Source organism: Paracoccidioides brasiliensis (genome assembly GCF_000150735.1).
Source record: "Paracoccidioides brasiliensis Pb18 unplaced genomic scaffold supercont2.4, whole genome shotgun sequence".
NCBI lineage: Eukaryota > Fungi > Ascomycota > Eurotiomycetes > Onygenales > Ajellomycetaceae > Paracoccidioides > Paracoccidioides brasiliensis.
This window is the reverse complement of record NW_011371361.1, coordinates 1195807-1216432: the sequence shown is the minus strand read 5'-3', so window position 1 is coordinate 1216432 and position 20626 is coordinate 1195807. Positions and strand designations below refer to the sequence as shown.

The window sequence follows — 20626 nt, the reverse complement described above, 5'->3', positions numbered from 1 at the left end:
ATCTCAAGACAGGACAGATAGACGTACAGCTTAATCAATCTTGGTTTAGTTACCCACTTCATCTCCCAAGATCTGCAGTCCCTGCAGATAAGCAGCAGGGGCACTAACTCCTTCTGCCTCATTGTGCCTGAACCTTGGAACCACTGGAAGAAGCAGCCCACTGCCAGCTAGCATATTCCCACCCGGGATAACTCTAACTAACCTGCGTTCACCAATCCGTCTCTTTGACAAGCTGTCCACTTGTCACCTATCTTTGCGATGATGCATTGTGCGTATGTACAGAACAGCTACCCGGTGCAGAAATGGCCCGTAGGTCTATGGGTATCTGCAGGATTTCAATCTTTTTCTCCCGTATCCGCAATAATATTGACGCATCCTTAGGCTCAAGTCTGGTGGATCGGCTTTTCCCCTCCTTTGAACCTTGGAACGCCGTATATTTACTCAACCCGATCTAGCGGCAAATATGTCTTGTTACCGCGTTCTTAGATGCCTTTTTTTCCCTTCTTTCTAGAACATCTTGATGTGCTGATAAGGGCTCACACGTTGGTTTCTCCTATCGCGACGCGGAGATTCGCTGCGGTGACTGGTTTTCACAGGGCAACCTGGGAGCAAGATCTCTATCCAGCAATGTCCATATCAATGTATATGTTTATACCTAATCGATATACTATGCTTCTAGATATGGTTACCTCTATTCACCCTTTTACACTCGTATGGTCTCTCAAGACGGAAACATGAGTATGACTGCAGCATTTTGTTCTCGGATGAATTATTTTTATGGAAAGAATTCTTCTCTGAAATTCTGCTCTGAACATGTATACTATGATATTTCATCCTCTTTTCTCTTGTGAGCAGCTCCCGGAAAGGGCTGTATCTTGGCCTATCTGACCCGCGTGGGTGTATTGAATCTTTCAAATTCATGACAGAACAAACTTCCCAATGGATATCTTGATGAAACCGAGCATGCTTGAATTTGTGTGCTTTTATATATTCATTTCCGTAAGTATAGAAGATACTATTCAGCCACGTCTCACAGATCTTTCATGTAGGTAATCTTATGGTGCTGCTGCTCAGATTTGAAGGAATTGTAATACAACAAATCAAGGACACTATCATTTTCCTGTTCACGGCTTACCAGGTATATATATTCTTCACCTCTTAATCTCTCTGGCCATTGATGCATTGTTCCACTTTTTTTTTTCTTTTCTTCTCATCCGGCTGTCTCGCGCCTGTCCCCAGATGGCAGAGAAAATGAAGAGGGAGTCAAAAGAAGCAGTGAAATTGCTACTCTGCTTCTTGAAAGCTCTTCTCCGGTCGCCAACCGATAACTTGTTGTGAGATTCGAGATGTGTTCTCGAGTTCTCTTTCAAAAGGCCATCATTGCTGACAACTTGCTGCTCCGTGGAGCAGCAAAACAATGGCAGCATCGGAGCATCCAGCCACTCGCTTCAAAGTTTATGTGTAGCAAGCGAATCTTTTTTCACAGGGTTTGGAAGGCAAAAGGCAGTTCGTCAAATAAAGTTAGAAGAGGAACGAGAGCTTCCTCAGAGCTAGCTTCTCATTCTTACTACAAATCTGAGCTTGTCCGAACTGTAAATTCGGGTCGAGAGAAACGGACATTCGCCCCGAATGGCATTCGCAAATGGTGTGCTTTCCCTTGGAGTCCAGCCATCATTAGCTAGTTTCCCTCTGTTTCCATGATACCCCTACCCCATATATTTGCCTTTCCGTATCATACGAAATGTGGCGATATCTTGCTGAGGGGGCAGTTAATCGTAAACTGCCAGCGTAAATCCCCGCTTTTCAATCCATCACCGAGTCATTCGAAACAGCGCTCACAAGCGAAATCGCCACAGAAGGACTGCATTTCTCTCAAATGCTGGGTTCAGACCGGGGGGGGGGGGGGGGTGGAGAATTACAGAAATTCACAAGCATATTGCAGCATTTTCGGTAAGCCTAACGAAGTAGCCGCTCATATCGAGCAAGGCGCACCCGAGCAGGATTGCCATCGTGGAGGATAAGGAATCGGTTAATGCCCTGGAATAGCAGCAACTGGGGTATTTTACATCCCATGTTCAAGCAAGGCTTGCAATTGCGTGCTTCTCGACCAAAGGAGAGCAGTTTTGATTTGTATTTAACTGGCCTGCCGGGGGTTGGGGGGGATGATGAAGCTGTACATGACTAACTGCTGCATGCAATGGGGTCAAGATATATAACTACTACGTTTTGATGTAGCATTTTCATTGTCAATGTCTATTGTTTCAAGATCACTAATTCCCGCGAGGTGTCACTTGTGTGGCCCCTGATGTCGTCTAATTTATCCCAGCGTCATCAATCCCTGAAGAATAACTACACAGCCTCGCCCTCACCAGCCACACGGCAGGGAGGGAATACTTGACTAATCCGCTTTATAACCCTGCAAATAATAAAACATACGGCGGAGAAGAATTAAGAGTGTTCAAACCGAGCCACCAGCCACCAGAAGCGGAAACTCTGGGATCTTGTTTCTGGCCTCTGGCTATCTTCCCCTCCCCACCCCGGGTAAATCCCCTCACAAATCCAAGGGTTAACGCGCGGAATGGATCGGTCGGGGATGGAAGGTTTAACACTAGCCACGGACCAGCCCAAGCGCAGGTCTCAGACTGAACCATGGCTCCAGTTTTGCTGTTGTGCCTGACAACAATGGCGAGTCAAAAATAAACACTGCTTGTTCCCACGAATGCAGTAACCGAGCTAGACAGCACGGAAAGAGATTCTTGGTATTTCTTATGTCGTTTCTTTGCGGGTCGATGCATCGATGCTCTTCTGCAGACGCAGGGGATAATATAAAATTAGCCACAGGGCGAGAAAACTGCGATTCCTCCTTGGGGTTTGTGGTGTTTATGTTCAGTTTTTCGAAATAGAGTAATGGGTGGTCCACACAACTTTTGACTTTAAGGTCCGGGAGAAAAAGGTTTTTTCTCCGGTTGAAAATTTCAGCTGTGATAAATAAAAAATATAAAACAATATATATATATATAAATAAATAAATAGGTCTAATGGCCATCGCATTGGACTTTTGCAGGTTCGGTAAGCTTCGTTAGCAGAACACTCCGGATTTCTTGATCAAGACCGTTCTGTCAGCCTTGTGAAGTTGGGCAGCGAAGCCGGGATATTTTTTCAGATTCAGCCCCACAACCCGCTGGAAAACAAGAATGTATCCTCCATGTATGTAAATACTGTATGTCCTTCCTGGGATACCTGAGCACCAGCAGGTTGAAGAACGGTTAGGGACATGCGGAGTACATAAGTATTAGTTCCATCCAAGCCGTTGCTCAGCGAAGTCGTTAATCGTTAATCGTTAATTGCTGACATCCAGTGTTTTGCCAGTGATGCGCAAAATGAGAGTCCCCATCCCCATCCACCATTCCTTAACTAAACTTACAACTAAGAATCCGTTATAACTACTAGTAACTATTAGTTAAACCTATTGGTAGACTGGCTGCATCTGCATCAGGTCAGCCTATACGGAGTACTATTATGCTCCATCCCAACCACCCACCGTCTCATCCCCGGTTCGCTTGGTTACAGCATCCCCTGGCCACCATTACACATTGTGTTTCAGGCCTCCCCTTCGCCAGGGATTTTTGCTCCAGCCGAGATCAAAACTTAATCCAACCTAACATACGACAAGTGCAAGATAGTTTTTTTTTTTTTCTCACCTCCTTCTCCACACTTTCATCACTATTATTTACTTCCTCTCCCTGGGCTCCACGGACTGCTGCTGCTGCTGTTCATCCAACTCTCTCTCTCTTTTTCATCACTTTGCTCGCTGCGGTTGCTGGGAGGGCGTTGGTCAACTGGTCTCACTGGGCTTGTCAACAACAGGCTCGTGACCTAGATTTAATTCCCATACCAACGCCAATCCCAATACCATTCATACATATCTTTCTATTATTATCACCTCCTGCCCTCCTGGTCGAACACCTCATCCATCCTCATCATTCACCATCCATAAAAATAAGTACCCTTCGCAACAGGATCGCCAGCACCCGCGGATCTGAGGCTGACCCATCTATCGTCCATCCAACCACCCTCCGCTGCACTGATCTCACCAATATTGATCGAAATACCCTCCTGAAAGGCGCCGTGCTCCGTCCAGGAGCGAAGCCGCCAAGATTCCTTACCACCCATCTCGCGCCTCGGTCCTGGGAGGGCGGGCTTTTGACTACTCCATCCACCAATCCTCCCCCGGCTTCCGTGCCAAAGACGGCTATACAAACGTCTTCCCTCAAGAGCCCAGAATGTATCGGCCAAACTCACGCTGGACGTGGTCGTTCGTTATCATAACTTGCATCCAAGCTGCTATTATTCTTGGATTTGAGTCGTGAGTGTGCCGCTGCTCATTTCCCTGCAATCACGTATCTGCTTGTATATATATTTTTATATGTGCAACATTCTAACTCCAAATTGCTCAAAAATGCAGATACGTCTTTGCCCGTTTCCAGAGCGAACTCAGAGGCAACTACGGCACTGCGGCCACATCACGAACAATTCCAACATTCCTAACCCTTTACATCTTCGGCTTCGTATACGAGCTCATCCTAACCTACGATGCCCTACGGTTGAAAAACACCATCCAAGTCATCGGGATATGTCTCTGCAATGTCGGCCTGCTGATATACGGTGCTGTGCAAACGGACCAAATCCGGGAAGCCATCCTTGCCCTAAACAGGGGACACAATATCGACAAGAAAATCTGGCCCGACGTGAAACCGTTTCTCGTTGCTATACCTATTATCATCGGCATTGGGTCCGTGCTCATGATGTTCGTTGCTTGGAAGTTATATGATGAATTCGCCTGGACTATATATAAACATATTAGCGCTGATTTGCGGATGAAGCGTCGGTATCTAACATACCAGGTATTTGAAAAACGCTCTTCTTTGGGCCCTCTTTATACACATTTTATACAACCCTTAAAAGACTCTTGCACAATTGCCGGTTTTGCTAATAGACTGATATTCCCAGATCTACATCGCCCTCCTGAAATTTGATTTCTTCTTTTTCCTCGGTTTCACAGTTCAATTCGTAGTTATCGTCACCGACAAAAAGGCCACAGAATATATCCTCACAATCATCGCCATCCCCTGCACAATCCTAATCCTCCTAAGCGCAGCCTGGTCCACCCGTCGCGAAAATACCCCCGGAATGATTATCACCATTGTAAGCCGCACCCCAACCAGTCACCCTCCCCTTAAAGCACCTCATCCTATCCCCATCATAAAAATCCATGTTTCTTTACCAACTCAACTAACACCCATTCCCCCCCCCCCCCCCCCCCCCCCCAGCTCCTCTATCACGGCGGCCTAGCCTACTTCCTCTTCAAGCTTGTGCGCATGTACACCCCTCCACGTATGGACGCCTACAAAGCCGCCCGCACATCCCTCACCTTCTTCACCGTCATCACCATCGCCCTCATCATCATGACCATCATCAACGCCTGTATCTGCACGAACAACTTCAACAAGGGCTTGAAACCGCACATTTCTAGCCGCAAGGTTAATAACGATGATGAGAAGCCGAATACGACGGAGTTGTCGACGAATATGAAGGTTGGTGAGCTGTTGCCAGTGAGGATGACGATTGATTAGAGAAAAAGGGTTGAGGGGATTTATTTTTGTTTGTTTTCTTTCCCTTTCCTCCGGTGTGTATGTTGTGTGTTACTCTTTTTGGCCATTTTTCTTTTTCCGTCTACATGTGCTTCCCTGCTTTTGGTGTTTGTTTATTTTTGTATTCTGTGGGGATTGGACAGTGTGCAGGAGGGGAAAGAAACCTTGGAATCAACACCCTGCTGTGAAAAAATGGATTGCAAGAATCAAAGAAAGAAAGGGGATGGAATTCTCCTCAAACACATATATACGCACTACATAATAATTATTCCCCACAACACCCCACAACACCCCATTTTCTCCTCTCTCAACTTCAGACCCACGTCTTGCTTGTTTTGCTAGAATATGCAGAGAAACAAATACCCAGATGCAACTCATTGACATTTAAATAAATCAACCAACCACCTGGAGTGGGTCTATCTTCAGATTTGTTATTTTATTTTATTCTGAATTGGTTTTGTGATACATATCTCCCCCAGGTTGCCTATGATTTTTGAACAAGTTTTTCTTGCTGGTTTTTGATTTTCTGCTGAATGGGATAATGTGTCCGTCCTGTTCTAGGTAATATACTCCTACCATGTCATAGTAATATTATACTAACGACAGCAGCTTGATGTTAAGCAGTTTTCATGATAGGCTTTCTGTTATTGATATTTTTTTTCCCTTCTGGTTGTTTTGGCTGGGGATGATTTTGGAACTCTATTCATACCAGCAAGCACCCAATCAACTCCTTTTTGTTCTCTTTTTTCTTAATCTTCTGATTCCTCAAGTTAGGTGGTAATATATATTGATAGTGGACGTTATCGATTGTTAGTGCTTTTTTGATTGTCAGAGAAAACTTGGTGCATGATATATGAATTCCTTCTCGATTTTTTATTTATTAGATATCTCCCCCATCCTGACACAAAATGACGTACATGTCTAGGACATGCTTGACTTTATATGGCACAAAGTTCTTCTCTTCTGAGGGCTATTTGTCCAATCGACTGTTCAGTCGAACTCGATGAAAAAGAAGAACAGGTCATGATATTAATACTGACTGAGGAAAATGAAATCCATGTCCAAAATTCATACAGCACCTAACTTCGCGATCAAAGTCATGTCATGTTATGATATCATATCATATTCATATCATAACTAAAAGCTAAAATTCCAAGTCACGCAAATGAGAAATGATTCCAACCCCCATCCGACGCCTCATATCCTCCAAGTTCCACACTGCCCACGATCCCTCTCTATTCCCATCTCCATCCCCACCCTCATCTTCACACCCCCAACTCATTTCCTCAAACCCACCAAACCACGCCGCACCCCTCACCTCACCTCCCTAACCCCTCCTCTCTAACAAAACTTCAAAAGGCGGCGGTTTCGCCGTGAAATACGTACGATAGCCCGGCTCCTGCTCATCGAAGAGGGAAAATCGGGATGCACCGGTTCCATTTGCAGAGGTGGTTTTTTTATGCGCTTGTTCCCCTGAGTGCAAGCGGACGGTAAAAGTCCGGAAAAGCAGAGCGGTCACTAGGCGCATCTCCATGAAGGCTAGCGCTTTGCCGGCGCAGGAGTGGGCGCCGATTAGGAAGGGGTGGAAGGCTTCTTTGTGCAGGATTAGACTGGCGTCCGTGGTGGAGGTTGGGGACGTGGAAGTGGAGGTGGAATTGGGGGTGAGCCAGCGTTCGGGGATGAAGGAGTTTGGGTGTTCGAAATTGCGAGGGTCTAGGTTGTGTGTAAGGTATATTAGATCCATGTGTTTTTGTACGTACAGCACTAATAATGGGAATGGGGTGATATGAGCTCTTAAGGTGAATTGTTTGATAACCATTTTGGTCCTAATAACAGAATCTTACCCCGATGCATTGTATATGTAGGCGTGGACACGAGCGTGTCGCCGGGAATCCATTTGCCTGCAATCCATGCACCTTCGGGCGGCGTCATGCGTTGCATGTTGCCGGGGACCGCGGGATATAAACGGAGAGCTTCGTTGATGCAGCCGTCCATGAACGGGGAGCTGTTGGCAGACAAATTTTGATATGAGAGATCCTCAGCGTCTGTCAGGATGCCGTCCAGTTCCTGCTGGAGCAGTGATTGCTTCTCCGGGCAGATTGCTAGGAGATAGATGAGGGCGGAGAGGGATGAAGAAGTCGTTTCGCTACCGGCGACAATGGCGAGTTCGGATTCAAAGAACAGGTCCCTGGGGATGGAGAAGTCGTCGAAGATGAGCGGGGGGGAGGAGAAGGGTGAGTCTGGGGAGTTATCGTTTAGGAGGTGAGTGAAAAGGTCGTGGAGGGTTGTTGTTTGCTGGATATTGGTCGTGATAGTTAACAATGGTTACACACTGCATTTATGTGTATTTCCGTTATGTGTAAAGAGAATGTATAGAGTAGTTTACCTTCATCCGCTCTCTCAGCCGTCCCGCGCTATGCTTTAAACGTTTCGCCCACAACCCGCGAATGATGGGAAGAGTCCGGAAAAGAATGTACGTCCACGGGAGGCTTAGGAGGATTCCAAGCAGGGGTTTAGCTTCGGCTAATGTTATAAGAATATCACCTGGTTTTCCGCTTTTTACCATGTTAAACAAGTTGCTAAATGCAACATCGCCAATGACGTCGAAGGCGAAGAAGTCCATCCACTGGGTTATCTCGATAGGCTTGCCATTCCGTGTTCTCGCGGACAGCTGGGAAACGAGTTCTGTGCAGTAATCCACTATCCGTGGCTCGTACGTGGACAGAGCTGGAGATAATTATTGTACTCGGGTTAATATGTATGCGGCTGATTAAAATATGAGAGTGGCTAACAGGGAGAGGTCAAAGATGATGGCTTGTTCACCTTTCATGCCGAGTCCACGGTCCCATAATCTCCTCCTCCTTGCATGAGCCGTATTGTCGCGGATCATTTGCAGAGATCGGGAAGGATAATTGATATCGTAGAATGGTCCCTTGATACACACAGTCCCTGGGCCGTGAATATCACGAATGGCATCGACATGGCTGATTGAGATTTCTCGTGGGCCTGTTGATACATAAGTAGTGAGTCGTATGCAACTTGGACTCCATACATCAACTAGCGCTACCCCGTAAAAGTGTGTTGAATATGTGTAACTAACGAATGCGGACAAAATCTCCATGCTTCTTGTGAAGTTTGTTTATTTCTATGGGTAGCTTGTACCCAGGAAGAGAGACTTTGACGGTCCACCACGCGCTTAATTTCGCACCCAACGGACCCGGGAATGCCTTGAGAGGATGAAAGAAAACACGGTAGAGGCTAATGCTCCCAAAAAGCCCGGTCATATAGCTTATCCAGAAGGCCGACACCAATAACAGCGGATCGCGGACGGACAGCTTCGCCAGTGCAAGGACCACAATAGGGCTGAGGAGGCCTATGGCATAGGCATAGGTTGCCGCAAGAGTTGGAACATGCCGCTCCCATTCGCCCTGTTTGAAGAGCTGCAGATGAGATACAACTCCAAGAATGATGTTTGTAGTGCACAAGAGCGGCAACATCTTGTTTTCTTTCTCTCCTTGTTTTTGCGACTTTCTGTTGAAGGGAGGGGATAATTTTTGGCCACACGCATTCGAGTCTATCTACCATAAGTTGAAGAGGGAAGCAGAGCTAAGACCGAAAGCGATCCAGACAATATTCCAACAGTTTTAAAAACTGGCGACTGCCACATCTGCTGCTGTCATTAAAATGGAGTAAGATAAAAATGGGGTGAAGATAGCACAGATGAACGAGCCATCGAACTCATAAACCCCTAGAGTCCACTGAACCGGTTGGTTTCGGCTAGTAATAAATGTGCCTTCGCAAGTTTCATCGATTGGAGATGGGGTCGCTCTCATGTCAGAGTGAGCTTAGTATTAACTTTCATGTCACATTGCTCCGCGATAATACGGCGGAGGCCATATCAGCAGCCTCCAGAATAGTTAAATTTTATTAACCCCAAATATGCGTCACTTTGCACCGTGCTCGCATCCTATCTTCTGTCGTCCCCGGGCCGTCTTGTCGGCTTTTGTGGTATCTTTTACGCACAGACTTCAGATGCGCCCGCTGATGTAGTAATATCTTGCAGTAGTCAGTAATAATAATATGTCAATGTTCTGGGTCTCATGTCATTTCATGGCTGACAGCAAGGATATCATTGACCAGCACTTGGCTCAGTCTTTTCCAAGTCCCGCAGGATTGAAGATGAACTCCGTGCAAAACTCTGTTCTGCTGCACTTCAAGGCATTCTAGAGTGGTTACACCGGTTTGATTTTCGGTAATATCATTATTCAGAGTGCTGCGGGGTGATGATGCATAGGTTGCTAGCAATCCTTGCCCACAGGTGGTTGAGGTGAGGAGGTACCTTGAAAGTGTCCGTGTCCCGTGAGAGAGGTTGAGTACTGCTGATGTTCCTAACCATCCCTCATCCATTGTAAGAACAAGAATAGACATTTCTTCCCACACTTTATTTAATAATAGAAGTTCATCTGACTCGATTTTGCAAAAAAAGTTTATATGGACAGATACGAGTTGAGTCATGTGATACTATTTGTTTGTTCCCCCCAAAGGTGGTACCACTGCTCATCGTCTGCAGATATATTTGCAGAAATCCACGTTTCAACGACTTGAAGTTCACATTAACTGATAATCCTTCAGAAGATTCCTGGGCCCAAAATTTATGTTCTATACACTGACATCATTCCTCCCTCCTGGATGATAATGTCACAGGTATTGACTTTGTCATTGCATCTCGCGTCTCTCCCTTCAGGCATGGATCCGCTGTTGGAGATGCTCCCCTTCGACAATCTCGAACTCTTCTTGTTTGTCTTGTAAGGCAGATTTTGCATGTGTCATGCCAATATTGTGAATGATGGCGATATCAATGCCGTTATGGTTGATAAAAGAGGCATTGACTGAGCGAACCATGGAGTGATATGAGCTGGCCTTAGAAATTCGAGTCCCGACAGATCCCCTGTCCCTGGCTGGCGAAAAGCACCAAGAGACAGGCAATCAAAGAGAGTTGATGAGAGATGCTGCAGCTGCTACAGCATCTGAGGACGACCAATAGGTGCAGCTAGAGCCTTTGGTAATATCCTGAAGCTCAAAAAGCCCGTTTCACAGAAAGCGGGGTTTGGCCTAAAGCCAGCGCTCTGTTGAAGATACGCTTGAAGAGCTTCGCTGGACTTCGAATTCAGACCGCATTCCTTCATGCTGAAATCACCGAGGAGCTCTCAAATCATCCAGTATTCGGAATGATTCTTCTGGTGTACAGCGTATGCACTCTGCTTTCCTGTTCGCGCTCTCAAGAACGAGCTTTAGCAAATTCCGGATCAAGCATTGGGTGGCACGGTGTGATAGCCACTCGTTTACTCCTAAAGATATATGGAATAATCTCAGCAGTTCATCCACCAGCCTATGCTATCCCATTCTTCCTAGCGAGCAATCAACATGGCATATTATGTGTTAGATGGCGTTAAACTGGATAGTAATACTGCACCAGATCTGACCTGTCGAGAGATCGATGGATTGTGAGCGGCTATTTGGTGGTGTCATGATTGGAAACGTTCCTCCAAGAACCACAGAAATGAACGGGAGCATAGCCTCAGTGGGTGTTGCTTTGCCAGGTAAGAAATTGGAGAGAGCTGCCATACTGGACCTGAAGGACTGTACGCAATAAGTATGCAAAACGTGAATTTTCATGGCGAGAAAATCAAAGGTTTTAGGCTTGTTGTACTGGAATATGCCATGAATGCCTAACCCCTTCTCAATATTTGTGACTATTTGTTGATTGGAAAATTCTCAATTCGTGAAACGTTTCCTGGTTCGTCGTAAAGATTCCAAAGAAAGCGTTCCGCCATAAGCTTCTCTTCATAGGGAGAAAGCTTAAGTTTGATACTCGGGGTGTAAATTGCCTTTTGTCCATTCCCAATCCTCCGGATACCAGCCTGCAAGTGCCCAGTCCAAAATGCCCACAATTCTGCCATCACATAGAATGATAACTATCCCGTGGGGCTAGATCTGCGTGTGAGAAAAATGTACGATAATTGTTGCTATGGCAGGATGCGACTTTTTCTCTCAAAGGGAACACCTCCCCTTAATGGCCCATCACCAACAAATCCTGAAAATGGTTGGTTCTAGATAATTAAATGGTGATTGGGCAATTCTAAATCTGGTGTGAAAGATGGTGTTTTTCAAACCTAACGCTCATTAGACTTAGCAAACGAAGGGTTATTATGATTGACATACCCTGGAATGTTACCATCCCACGCTCTGGTGGTCGATATAACTGAAGTAGCGGACGAGGGTACACAAGGATACTCGGACTTGGATTTCTCTAATGAAAGAGGGAATCCTTAATAAGAATGATGTGGAATAATAGTTACGACACGGGTCTGGCCTTCGCAAGGGGGATTCGTTTAACCTGATATGAGGCTGAACACCACCAAATCAGTCTCTCTCTAGCACTCTGACAAAGAGTCCAGAGACATGCGACGGGACCGGCGATAACATTTATCTTAGGCATTAGTGAACCTTGGATATATACGCAACTTCATACATTTGAAGGGTGAGGACGGAGGGTTATCTCTATTATATCTCTGGGCAGAGCGGAACCACCCTTGCTGCGGTAATGACGTGGATTCTGTCGATAGAGACTTTATTAATAGATCATAACTTTATGAATGTGCGATTCAATATCAAACTTATATTTTCTCCCTAAATATCATATAAATGATATGTGTAGAGTATCCGCAGTGAAGGATAACTACCTGGAACATCGTGGGATTGTAAGTTTACATACCAGTTATGCAGGTCAGTGGTAATATTACGCCAAGAATGACAATACATGATACATCATTGTGGCCTTTTCTGGACATCTCACTTCAGATCGGCTTAAACTCTAGTTACTTCGCTGTCTCCTCGCAGCAACCTTTTCCACAACGCCAATCCTACACCTCATTTCATTTCCTTTCTTCTCATCTTCTCATCTCTTTTAAGTGGCTGCGGGATTTAACCCCCCCTAATTTCCCTCCCTTTCATCTCACCAAACACCCTCTATACCGCGCCATGGTAAGCATCCACTGGAGCTCTCTGCTCCTTACTCTGTCTATCGAATTCTTCCCACCCTTAGAGGCGCAAATAGGTCTCCTAAAGCGCAATTCACGATACAAACACAACTAACCTACCTATCTCCAAAAATGCAGGCCTCAGGATCTGGCGCCGACTCAGGAGCTGAAGGAACCAAGGCTTCCTTGAGCGCTTCCGGCGCTGCCGGCTCGTCCCTCAATTGTCCTTCATCACCCACTCCCCCGGGCGGACCACGGACAGCTCTGCGCCGTCGGGCTGCTGCAGACCACAAGGAATCCATCCGGAATGCGCGCCCCACATCGACACGAGCTGCTGGTGCTGGAGGTTCCTCTGGGACTATGCTAAAGCTCTATACGGACGAAAGCCCGGGGTTGAAGGTTGACCCGGTTGTGGTGTTGGTGCTGAGTTTGGGCTTTATATTCTCAGTTGTTGGTTTGCACGGTACGTTTTGCTCCGCTGTTTTTATGTGTTTTGTTGGCGCAGCTCTCTCTTGTCCTTAATATGTGATATCTCTCTGCCTTCATAATGTTCCGTGGTGCTGAGCCAGCCTTTGTTGCTCGCCAAGTTTAACTAACATGAGTTGCTGTGCAGTTATTGCCAAAGTTACTCGGAAATTCTCTGGATAAACATTTTGAACTCAACCTCCATCGATGCCGTATCCTCGACAATACCATTCTTACTTATCGCGGATCAAAAGTCTAATCGAAGAGGTCTGTACGATATGACTGCTTGAGGTAGAATAGGTATTTTGTAAGGTTTAAATCGTCTGCTCTGCAGATCCATTTCATTTTGCTCGGATGGACTTGGTCATACTTTCTCTTCTTGGTCTTTTCTTGAGTTCATATATACCCTGCATCTACTGCTTCACAATATCTGCCGAACGTCTCCTACCGAACTACCGATGGTCATGGTCGGACTGGGTGAACGGGAGAGCTCTGAGCATGAGTGGAATATTCCCACCCGTTGCTCTGTTTCTACCTGAAACGTGGTTTGCTAGTACATGTTTTCATTCGCCTCCTGAGTTCTTCTTCTTCCACCTGGATCTTTATCTACCGTTGATCCTTTCCTCCCTTTCCTCCCGTTCGCCTGCAGTTCGTTGGGGGAATTGCACGCCTACCGTTACCCAGGAACCAAAAGCTATTTTGTTTTGTTTTCCCTTAAGGCCGCTGTGGATGTGTATTTTTCTATTTCTGAAATTCATGTCTTAAATAATATATAATATTTTATATTTTCTCACGTCCTGGGTTCTGTTTTCGTTTCCCCTACGGTTGTCCTTGACTCGAGTTTCTGTTTGGGTGTTGATGCTCTCTAGCATTCCGTGATAGAATGGCAGAGAACTGGGAGGGAGGAGGAGGTTGGACGTATGCATGCATGTATGTATGCAACGCTTTAACTGCTTGTTTACTTAAATCTAATCCCACATCGCCCTTATAATGAACAGTCAAATTTGCCCTTCATCTGCGCTCCTAGCGTTCTGCTTAAGTGGGAGGTTCAACTAGACGGCCTCTTGACAGGTTAGGAGACTCACCCCTCCAAAATCCCCGCGAAATTTAACAGCTACAATTAGAGCTCAAATAAGATTTGATCTGTAAATATGTAGTTCTCACCAAGGACTCGCCCTATACCAACTCATCAGAATAATTCTACATGTGCGAACGAGTGAAAGAATGATACTGTGGCCTTCGCTTACCCCTTGACATTCCATCCTATATTTAGACGCCCAGGCAGCCTGGAGCAGCGACCCAGCTTGGTGCCTGTTCCTCCCTAACTATAAAAGCCGGCCGTCCTCTCAGCGATCTTAGCGACCTCCCTCAAAAAATTTTCTGTTTTATGTCATATATATGCTTACGATAAGTCAGTCTTGTTCATAAATTGCTCGTTGAGCGCTCTATACATCATCTAGCTCTCATACATTTGCTTCTTAAATAGCCCTAGCCTTTTGTTGGCACATCCATATTTCGTCTTCCCTATCTCCCCTTCTTGACTCTATGTGATATTTTAGTTATCCTGCACTCTGAAACTGATATAGTTGTTCTCCCTATTTGTCATCTGATATAATGGCGACTGAGGTTGTCCATGCTATTGAGATATCTCTAGTGGACATTTCCACAAAATCAGTGACCTTGGGTCCTCAGATGGCTATCATTGTCCGGGAAATTTCGGGCGTCCTTATTAAGGTATGTTTCCTTGTGCAGGGTAGCTGACACCATATTCTCCAACCAGGTAATTGATTTCTTTTACAGCCCGGCGCCAACGAAATAACCATCTACGGCGTAGACCCCCAAGTTGATCCTGACTCGATTCGTGTTTCTGGAAAGGGTCCTGGCACCATCACTGACATACAGACTACGACTGTAACACAGAGAAATTCTTTCGAGGAGCTTTTTCCTGGCTGTGAAGTCGAACCTGAGGACAATCATGTTGACCATGACGACCCAGATGATGATTTTGGAGTTGACAGGTCCGAACTCTCAAAGACAGGAAAGGAGTTAAAACTTTTAGATTCGAGTCTTGCTGCTGCCCACAGAGAGCTGGAGACAGCTAGAAAATCCATAGAACTTTTAGATGACTATGGAAAGAGCATGAAAGCAGGTGATACCCCAGTGGCGAGACTTGAAGAATATCTTCGCACCTATCAGACTCAGCGGTTAAAACTGGACGATTATTGTTACGAGTGTGAAGGCAATATATCTGACATTTCTAATCGGAAAAGCAGATTGTGCCGCAAAATGCGTGACCTTGAAGCGGCCTTCAGTCACGCTCGAGACGCTGCAGCAAAGCCTGAGCATGAAAACAGGAAGAGAAAACAGCATGAACACAATATTACTGTTGCCGAGAAGAAAAGACGTCGAGAGGCCCAAACAAAGTTTTATCCACAGCAAGTAGGAGTGGTCAATTAATATCTGGACGGATTTCCGAATCACACTCCGGGCTCCAGTCGGCGAAACTCAACCATTTCGGTTTTTGGCGCATCAGAAACTGCAGGGAAAGTAGAGCTTTCCATCACCTATGTGACAAAGAAGGCCGGATGGGTTCCTTGTTACGAATTAAACCTAACGACGCTGACCTCCTCTGGGAAAGCCGTGTATCTGGCAGAGTATCACAACTTCAGCTCTGAAGTTTGGCGCGATGCAAAAGTTGTGTTGTCAACCTCAGAGACTTCCTTTGGAGGTCTTGGAGAGAAGCTCCCACTGCTCAAACCGTGGAATGTGAAATTAGTCCAGGAGAATACTCCAGGATCAAGCAGCTCCGACGGCTGGAGGAATCCACTAGAGAATCACGTTGGCTTCAACGCCCGGGTGGGCCTGGAGAACCGTGCATTCAACAGAAACAATATACCAAAGTTTCCTACAACGAACCCAAGTCTAGCACCGGCGACTTATTCGACGGGTCTGCTGCTTGGAAAACAACAGCAGCAACAGAGGCAACTAACAAATATTGCACAAGCTCAGAGGATGCTTCCACCTCCTCCCCACACCGCGATTGTGCTTTCGCCTTCACCTCCTCCGCCAGCAGCCATCCCAGCATCATCAGGAAACCTGCCTGAAACTACCGCTGAAGATGATGACGCCACCATATGCGCAGATTTGACAGATGCTGTCACCACCCTCTCCGACACTTCAAATGCTCTCACTTTTCAAGAATCTTCCGACAAGACTATGGCCTAACAACCAACTATGACATCCCAGGTCAACGCACCCTCCGCCCTTCACCCCTGAAATGCCGTCACGTAATCGCGGAGATTGATTTCCCCAGAGTCGAGTTCTCCCACGTGATCAACCCAAAACTCCGCCCTGCTGCTTTTCTCCGCGCCAAGGTCTTTAATACATCATCACTGGCACTTCTGCGCGGTAACGTTGGCCTCACGCTCAACGGCACATTTATGGGAGTCGCTGTACTTCCCGGCAGCCGCCCAAACACTACCTTTAGCCTTAGTCTTGGCGTTGACCCGGGGAAACAAGTAAACTACGCCACGCCCGTCGTGCACCGGACCTCCGGCGGATGTTTTACGGGGAGTTCAGAGTCAACAGTATTCACACGTTCGTGCTGGATTGGAAATACCAAGTCGACAGCTGTTTCATTGGTGGTGCTTGACCAGGTCCCGGTCAGCGAAACCGAGGATCTGCAGGTTAATATTTTGCAACCTAAGGGTTTGAGTAAGGAAGGGGATTCTGTCAGTGTAGTCCCCGGTAGTAGCGCTGCTAAGGCTATCTGGGGATCTGAGCGAGTGACGATGTTGAAAAGTGGGGAGATTATGTGGCAGCTTGCTCTTGAAAAGGGGAAGGAGGTTAAATTGACTTTGGATTTTGAGACGAAGATGCCGAGTGGGCAGAAGATGACAGGTGCGTATTAAGCTCTTGGCTTTATTTTATGAGGCTTTAGATGTTTAGATATTTATTTATTTTTATTTTTATTTTTTTTTTGTTGTTAGTTTGGGGGTTAATCGGGAAGTTCAGCTATCGAGAGGATTGGTTGCAGGGTTAGCATGATATATATACGATATATATACCCAAAGATTTAAGAATATAACGATTATATACGGAGTAATTATCTAGTTGATTCATATTCAACTCTCTTCGATGAGCATATTTTTTCTCGTTCATTTAATCGTGAACCCCCAGTCTTTCAAAAAATCCGCAGGTGGGGGAATATCAAAGATAGCCAGAGACATCTTCAGTTATATCAATAAAGAAGTCTCATGATTTTCATTCAAATTTAACGTAAGATGTCTTGAGATGTTTGATTAATGGGTTCCTATCTTGTTTTCTTCTTGAAAGCTCTGAAGGCGTCTATTTATATATCGGTGAATGAACCTCGGAAGTAAATATATTTCCCAATTAGGAAAAGTTCAGGACGAGTTCCAATTAAAGAATCAACTTTAGGCTTCCGCTCTTGACTCTCACGCCAGATCTGGTAGGGATCAAGTGACCCCCCTACGGAAATATGCTTGTCCTTAAGTCCAAGTATAGACTACCGGCGATTGGGCCTTTTTGCAGCAGGGAGTCTAACAAAATCTTTCACTCTTACAAATCCACTTTTACGAATTCCTTCCGTAAGGGAATTCGTCCTTTGTAAAACTAACTATTGGAAGTGCTAGAGCCGTATTCAGTAGCATGTGCCTGGTTACGCAGGACTAGATGCTCTAAACCTAGGTCATTTAATTTAATTACTTAGTGATTGGGTAAAATTATTTCAGGATAGATCTATAATATATTGGTTGCAGAGATAGATTGCAGCTGTGTTTATTTGAAATTTGAGCAGAGTTGATCATGATTTTAAAAAGTGAGCTCAACTTAATAACTCATGTTCGACTTCTTATGTATGACTTTACATATTCACTGCTTACGTAGCCACATACTCCGCCAGCCATCAACAACTAATTTAGTATTCTAAGACAAACAAGACAAACTCAGCAAGTAATTTCCCATACTAAATTAGTGTGATAGTACAAAGTGGCCGAGGAAGTAGGGAAAATTGGCTAACTCCGACTCTAAACCTCAATCAGACATGTGACACAGCCACACAGAACTTCATCATTGCCTTGCCACAAGAGCCGCATGCAGCAAGCTCCGCATCTCCAGACTTCCCCAATCTGCCTGTCATCAAGTCTCTAAGAAACCTCGCACCTTCAATCATCCAACATAACAAAGTTTGCTTTTCTCCTAGATTTAATTGTCGTGTTCGCCTTTTCCTTACCTTGCAACCCTCATGTTAACCAGCTTTCTGGTTTCCTGAATCATTACGGCGGTTCAACCCACACATAAAGTTACATCCCGATTCCTGCTCTTATTATAGGCTGGTTTTACCGAGCAAGTATACAGTGTATATCCATATAGGTATATCCTTTCTTAATCTATTCTCAAAAGCCTTGAAATCCAGATTGGCAGCTTACCCTATTGGCAAAGACAAAGAGCGAATCAATACCAAAGTTACTGGAACAGACCAAGAGATATATTCTTGCAGGGTAGAGAGAAGAAACGCGCAGGCTATTCTCAGTTTAGCACGCTTGTCAGAAAAAAGTGAAGATGGCTATTTGCCTCACATTTGGAACTCAGGGTATGTTTTTATCCATTCAACCTTGGCCCATGTTTCGATATCTGTAAAATCTGGTTCCTCCGCAGCTGAAATGGGACACAAAAAGAACATTCCACTAACATGTCTTGCCAGAATTCACATCCCGCCTTCAGGGATATGAAAATGTCACTGCTCAATGTCATAATTGTGAGTGTGGCAACCCCTGTAATGCTGCTGATGAAACTGGGCATTGAGTCAAATTGCAAGTATGAGAAAACCATTATTTAACTTCTTCTATCTGGTCTGAATAGGTGGAAACTGGTCTGCGAATTGCGTGACAAGGTGGTAAGTGCACAGAATTTCCTTCTTTTCCCCAACCAGCGTTGAGTGAAATTAGGATTCGGGGGTTCTGCATGCTGGGGGAACCATTGAAGAACGAAAGAAAATGAAATGTTCCCTAATCTAACTATATCTCTCTAGGCCTTGGTTCACAGTTTGCTTTGTGGTAAGGCAGCTTTTCAAATACACTCGATCCCATATCTTTCTCAGCTCGCGGAGAAACTACTGAGCCAATTCGATCTTTGTTTTGCATGAACTAATTTCATTTAACTCTTAATTTAGCCCGTCGTTCCCTTATCAACTCACAAGTACAAGGTTCATCTTTGATATATTACCCCTATGTTTCTCTTCACCAACCAGCGCTCATTCCTGGATTTTAGGAAGTTTCATGCCACATATGCCGTTTCGCGCAAGATCTAAGGTATGGTAGATTTCTCTGTTCTCTTCTGCACCACCCATGTTTCTTGATTTCCGTCCGCCTATGCCCTTCTAACTTAGTTTACACAGCAAACGACCAGACGTTCAGTCACAAGCTGGTGGAGGGGGCCCCCCTCCACCTGCACCTTATCAAGGGCATCCTGGCTGGGGACCTCAGGGGCCAGGAGCACCTGTGCAAGCACATCAAGGTTACGTGTATAAGTAATTGGGGCTATTGGAGAGTATATTTGTCCTTGGGACTGCTTCTGCCCTCTTTTCTTATTGTGATTTCTGGTTGTTTGGGTCGCATTGCCCTTGTTTATTTTATGAACATTCCCTATGATTATCGTGCTGTTTTCCTTCGGTTGTTGCTTTTGTTGCTGTTTCTTCTTTGAGTTCGTTTTCTTTTACACGGTGTATGGATTAATTTAATATTGTCCTGGGTTCAAAACATACAATTTCATTGTTATACGCCTACATACCCAAATGTTTATGAAGACTTGCTCTTTGGCACGTTTTGGCCTTTTATCTAGTTCTCTTTCATACTCCTCGTCACTCTTTTGGAATATAAACCAGGATTTATATTAAGAAGAGGAGACGAGAATGGAGGGTTAGTATATTGGAGGAAGGTATAATTCTAATTGAACCAGCTTCGGTTCACAAAATACCTGCCTACACCTGTTTAGTCATCATTCACATTTTCTCTGCTTGTTCATTTGCACGCAGGGAGATATATATGATATACAATGCTGGTGAAGCGAAGAGACAAAATACATCAGAAGAAATGACTAAACCAAGATGAAACTATGAAAAAAAAGGGTGTTCGTAATTCGTTCATTTCCAAGCTCCACATCATCCTGGTTTTATTTAATTTCTCTTTCGTGCACATACAAATATGTATTGAGAATATTATTCCATCGGAATATCGCGTCGTTTAGGAAGTAGTCCGAAGGGAGAAAAAAGAAAATCATCCCGATACTGTCACAATGGATAGCATGGAGTGGTATACGAGGAGGGTTGACGCTCGTATTTGGGCCGAGGAAAGCAAAGGAGACAATAATCTATTGGGTCTTGAAGAGCAAAATGGCACAGTGTCCCACATAGAAATATATGAAATGCTTGGTTTCTGGAGTTGCGACAGC

At 45.2% G+C, this 20626-nt stretch overlaps 8 protein-coding genes across 8 annotated transcripts; 4 read left to right on the top strand and 4 right to left on the bottom strand.

Moving 5' to 3' along the window:
• Nucleotides 1-1956: 1956 nt before the first annotated feature.
• PADG_11678 (uncharacterized protein) lies at nt 1957-2651 on the bottom strand (the record flags this gene model as incomplete). Its single annotated transcript, XM_010761606.1, has 2 exons — nt 1957-2171; nt 2465-2651. 2 exons carry the CDS (start codon nt 2649-2651, stop codon nt 1957-1959), a joined length of 402 nt encoding a protein of 133 aa, XP_010759908.1.
• A 1632-nt stretch (nt 2652-4283) lies between these two features.
• Nucleotides 4284-5633, top strand: PADG_03902 (uncharacterized protein; the record flags this gene model as incomplete). The annotated part of the gene is made up of 4 exons (XM_010761342.1): nt 4284-4366; nt 4466-4904; nt 5011-5205; nt 5331-5633. The coding sequence occupies 4 exons, from the start codon at nt 4284-4286 to the stop codon at nt 5631-5633; spliced, it is 1020 nt and encodes a 339-aa protein (XP_010759644.1).
• A 1345-nt stretch (nt 5634-6978) lies between these two features.
• On the bottom strand, nt 6979-9148 carry PADG_03901 (uncharacterized protein; the record flags this gene model as incomplete). Its single annotated transcript, XM_010760929.1, has 5 exons — nt 6979-7364; nt 7496-7946; nt 8038-8378; nt 8475-8657; nt 8752-9148. The coding sequence occupies 5 exons, from the start codon at nt 9146-9148 to the stop codon at nt 6979-6981; spliced, it is 1758 nt and encodes a 585-aa protein (XP_010759231.1).
• Nucleotides 9149-10391: 1243 nt separating this feature from the next.
• On the bottom strand, nt 10392-11276 carry PADG_03899 (uncharacterized protein; the record flags this gene model as incomplete). Its single annotated transcript, XM_010761341.1, has 4 exons — nt 10392-10605; nt 10674-10805; nt 10849-10999; nt 11135-11276. The coding sequence occupies 4 exons, from the start codon at nt 11274-11276 to the stop codon at nt 10392-10394; spliced, it is 639 nt and encodes a 212-aa protein (XP_010759643.1).
• A 128-nt stretch (nt 11277-11404) lies between these two features.
• On the bottom strand, nt 11405-11611 carry PADG_11677 (uncharacterized protein; the record flags this gene model as incomplete). The annotated part of the gene is made up of 1 exon (XM_010761605.1): nt 11405-11611. One exon carries the CDS (start codon nt 11609-11611, stop codon nt 11405-11407), a length of 207 nt encoding a protein of 68 aa, XP_010759907.1.
• Nucleotides 11612-12823: 1212 nt separating this feature from the next.
• On the top strand, nt 12824-13339 carry PADG_03898 (uncharacterized protein; the record flags this gene model as incomplete). Its single annotated transcript, XM_010761340.1, has 2 exons — nt 12824-13154; nt 13305-13339. The coding sequence occupies 2 exons, from the start codon at nt 12824-12826 to the stop codon at nt 13337-13339; spliced, it is 366 nt and encodes a 121-aa protein (XP_010759642.1).
• A 1431-nt stretch (nt 13340-14770) lies between these two features.
• PADG_11676 (uncharacterized protein) lies at nt 14771-16381 on the top strand (the record flags this gene model as incomplete). The annotated part of the gene is made up of 3 exons (XM_010761604.1): nt 14771-14890; nt 14957-15579; nt 15652-16381. The coding sequence occupies 3 exons, from the start codon at nt 14771-14773 to the stop codon at nt 16379-16381; spliced, it is 1473 nt and encodes a 490-aa protein (XP_010759906.1).
• Nucleotides 16382-16596: 215 nt separating this feature from the next.
• On the top strand, nt 16597-17067 carry PADG_11675 (uncharacterized protein; the record flags this gene model as incomplete). The annotated part of the gene is made up of 1 exon (XM_010761603.1): nt 16597-17067. One exon carries the CDS (start codon nt 16597-16599, stop codon nt 17065-17067), a length of 471 nt encoding a protein of 156 aa, XP_010759905.1.
• Nucleotides 17068-20626: the final 3559 nt, after the last annotated feature.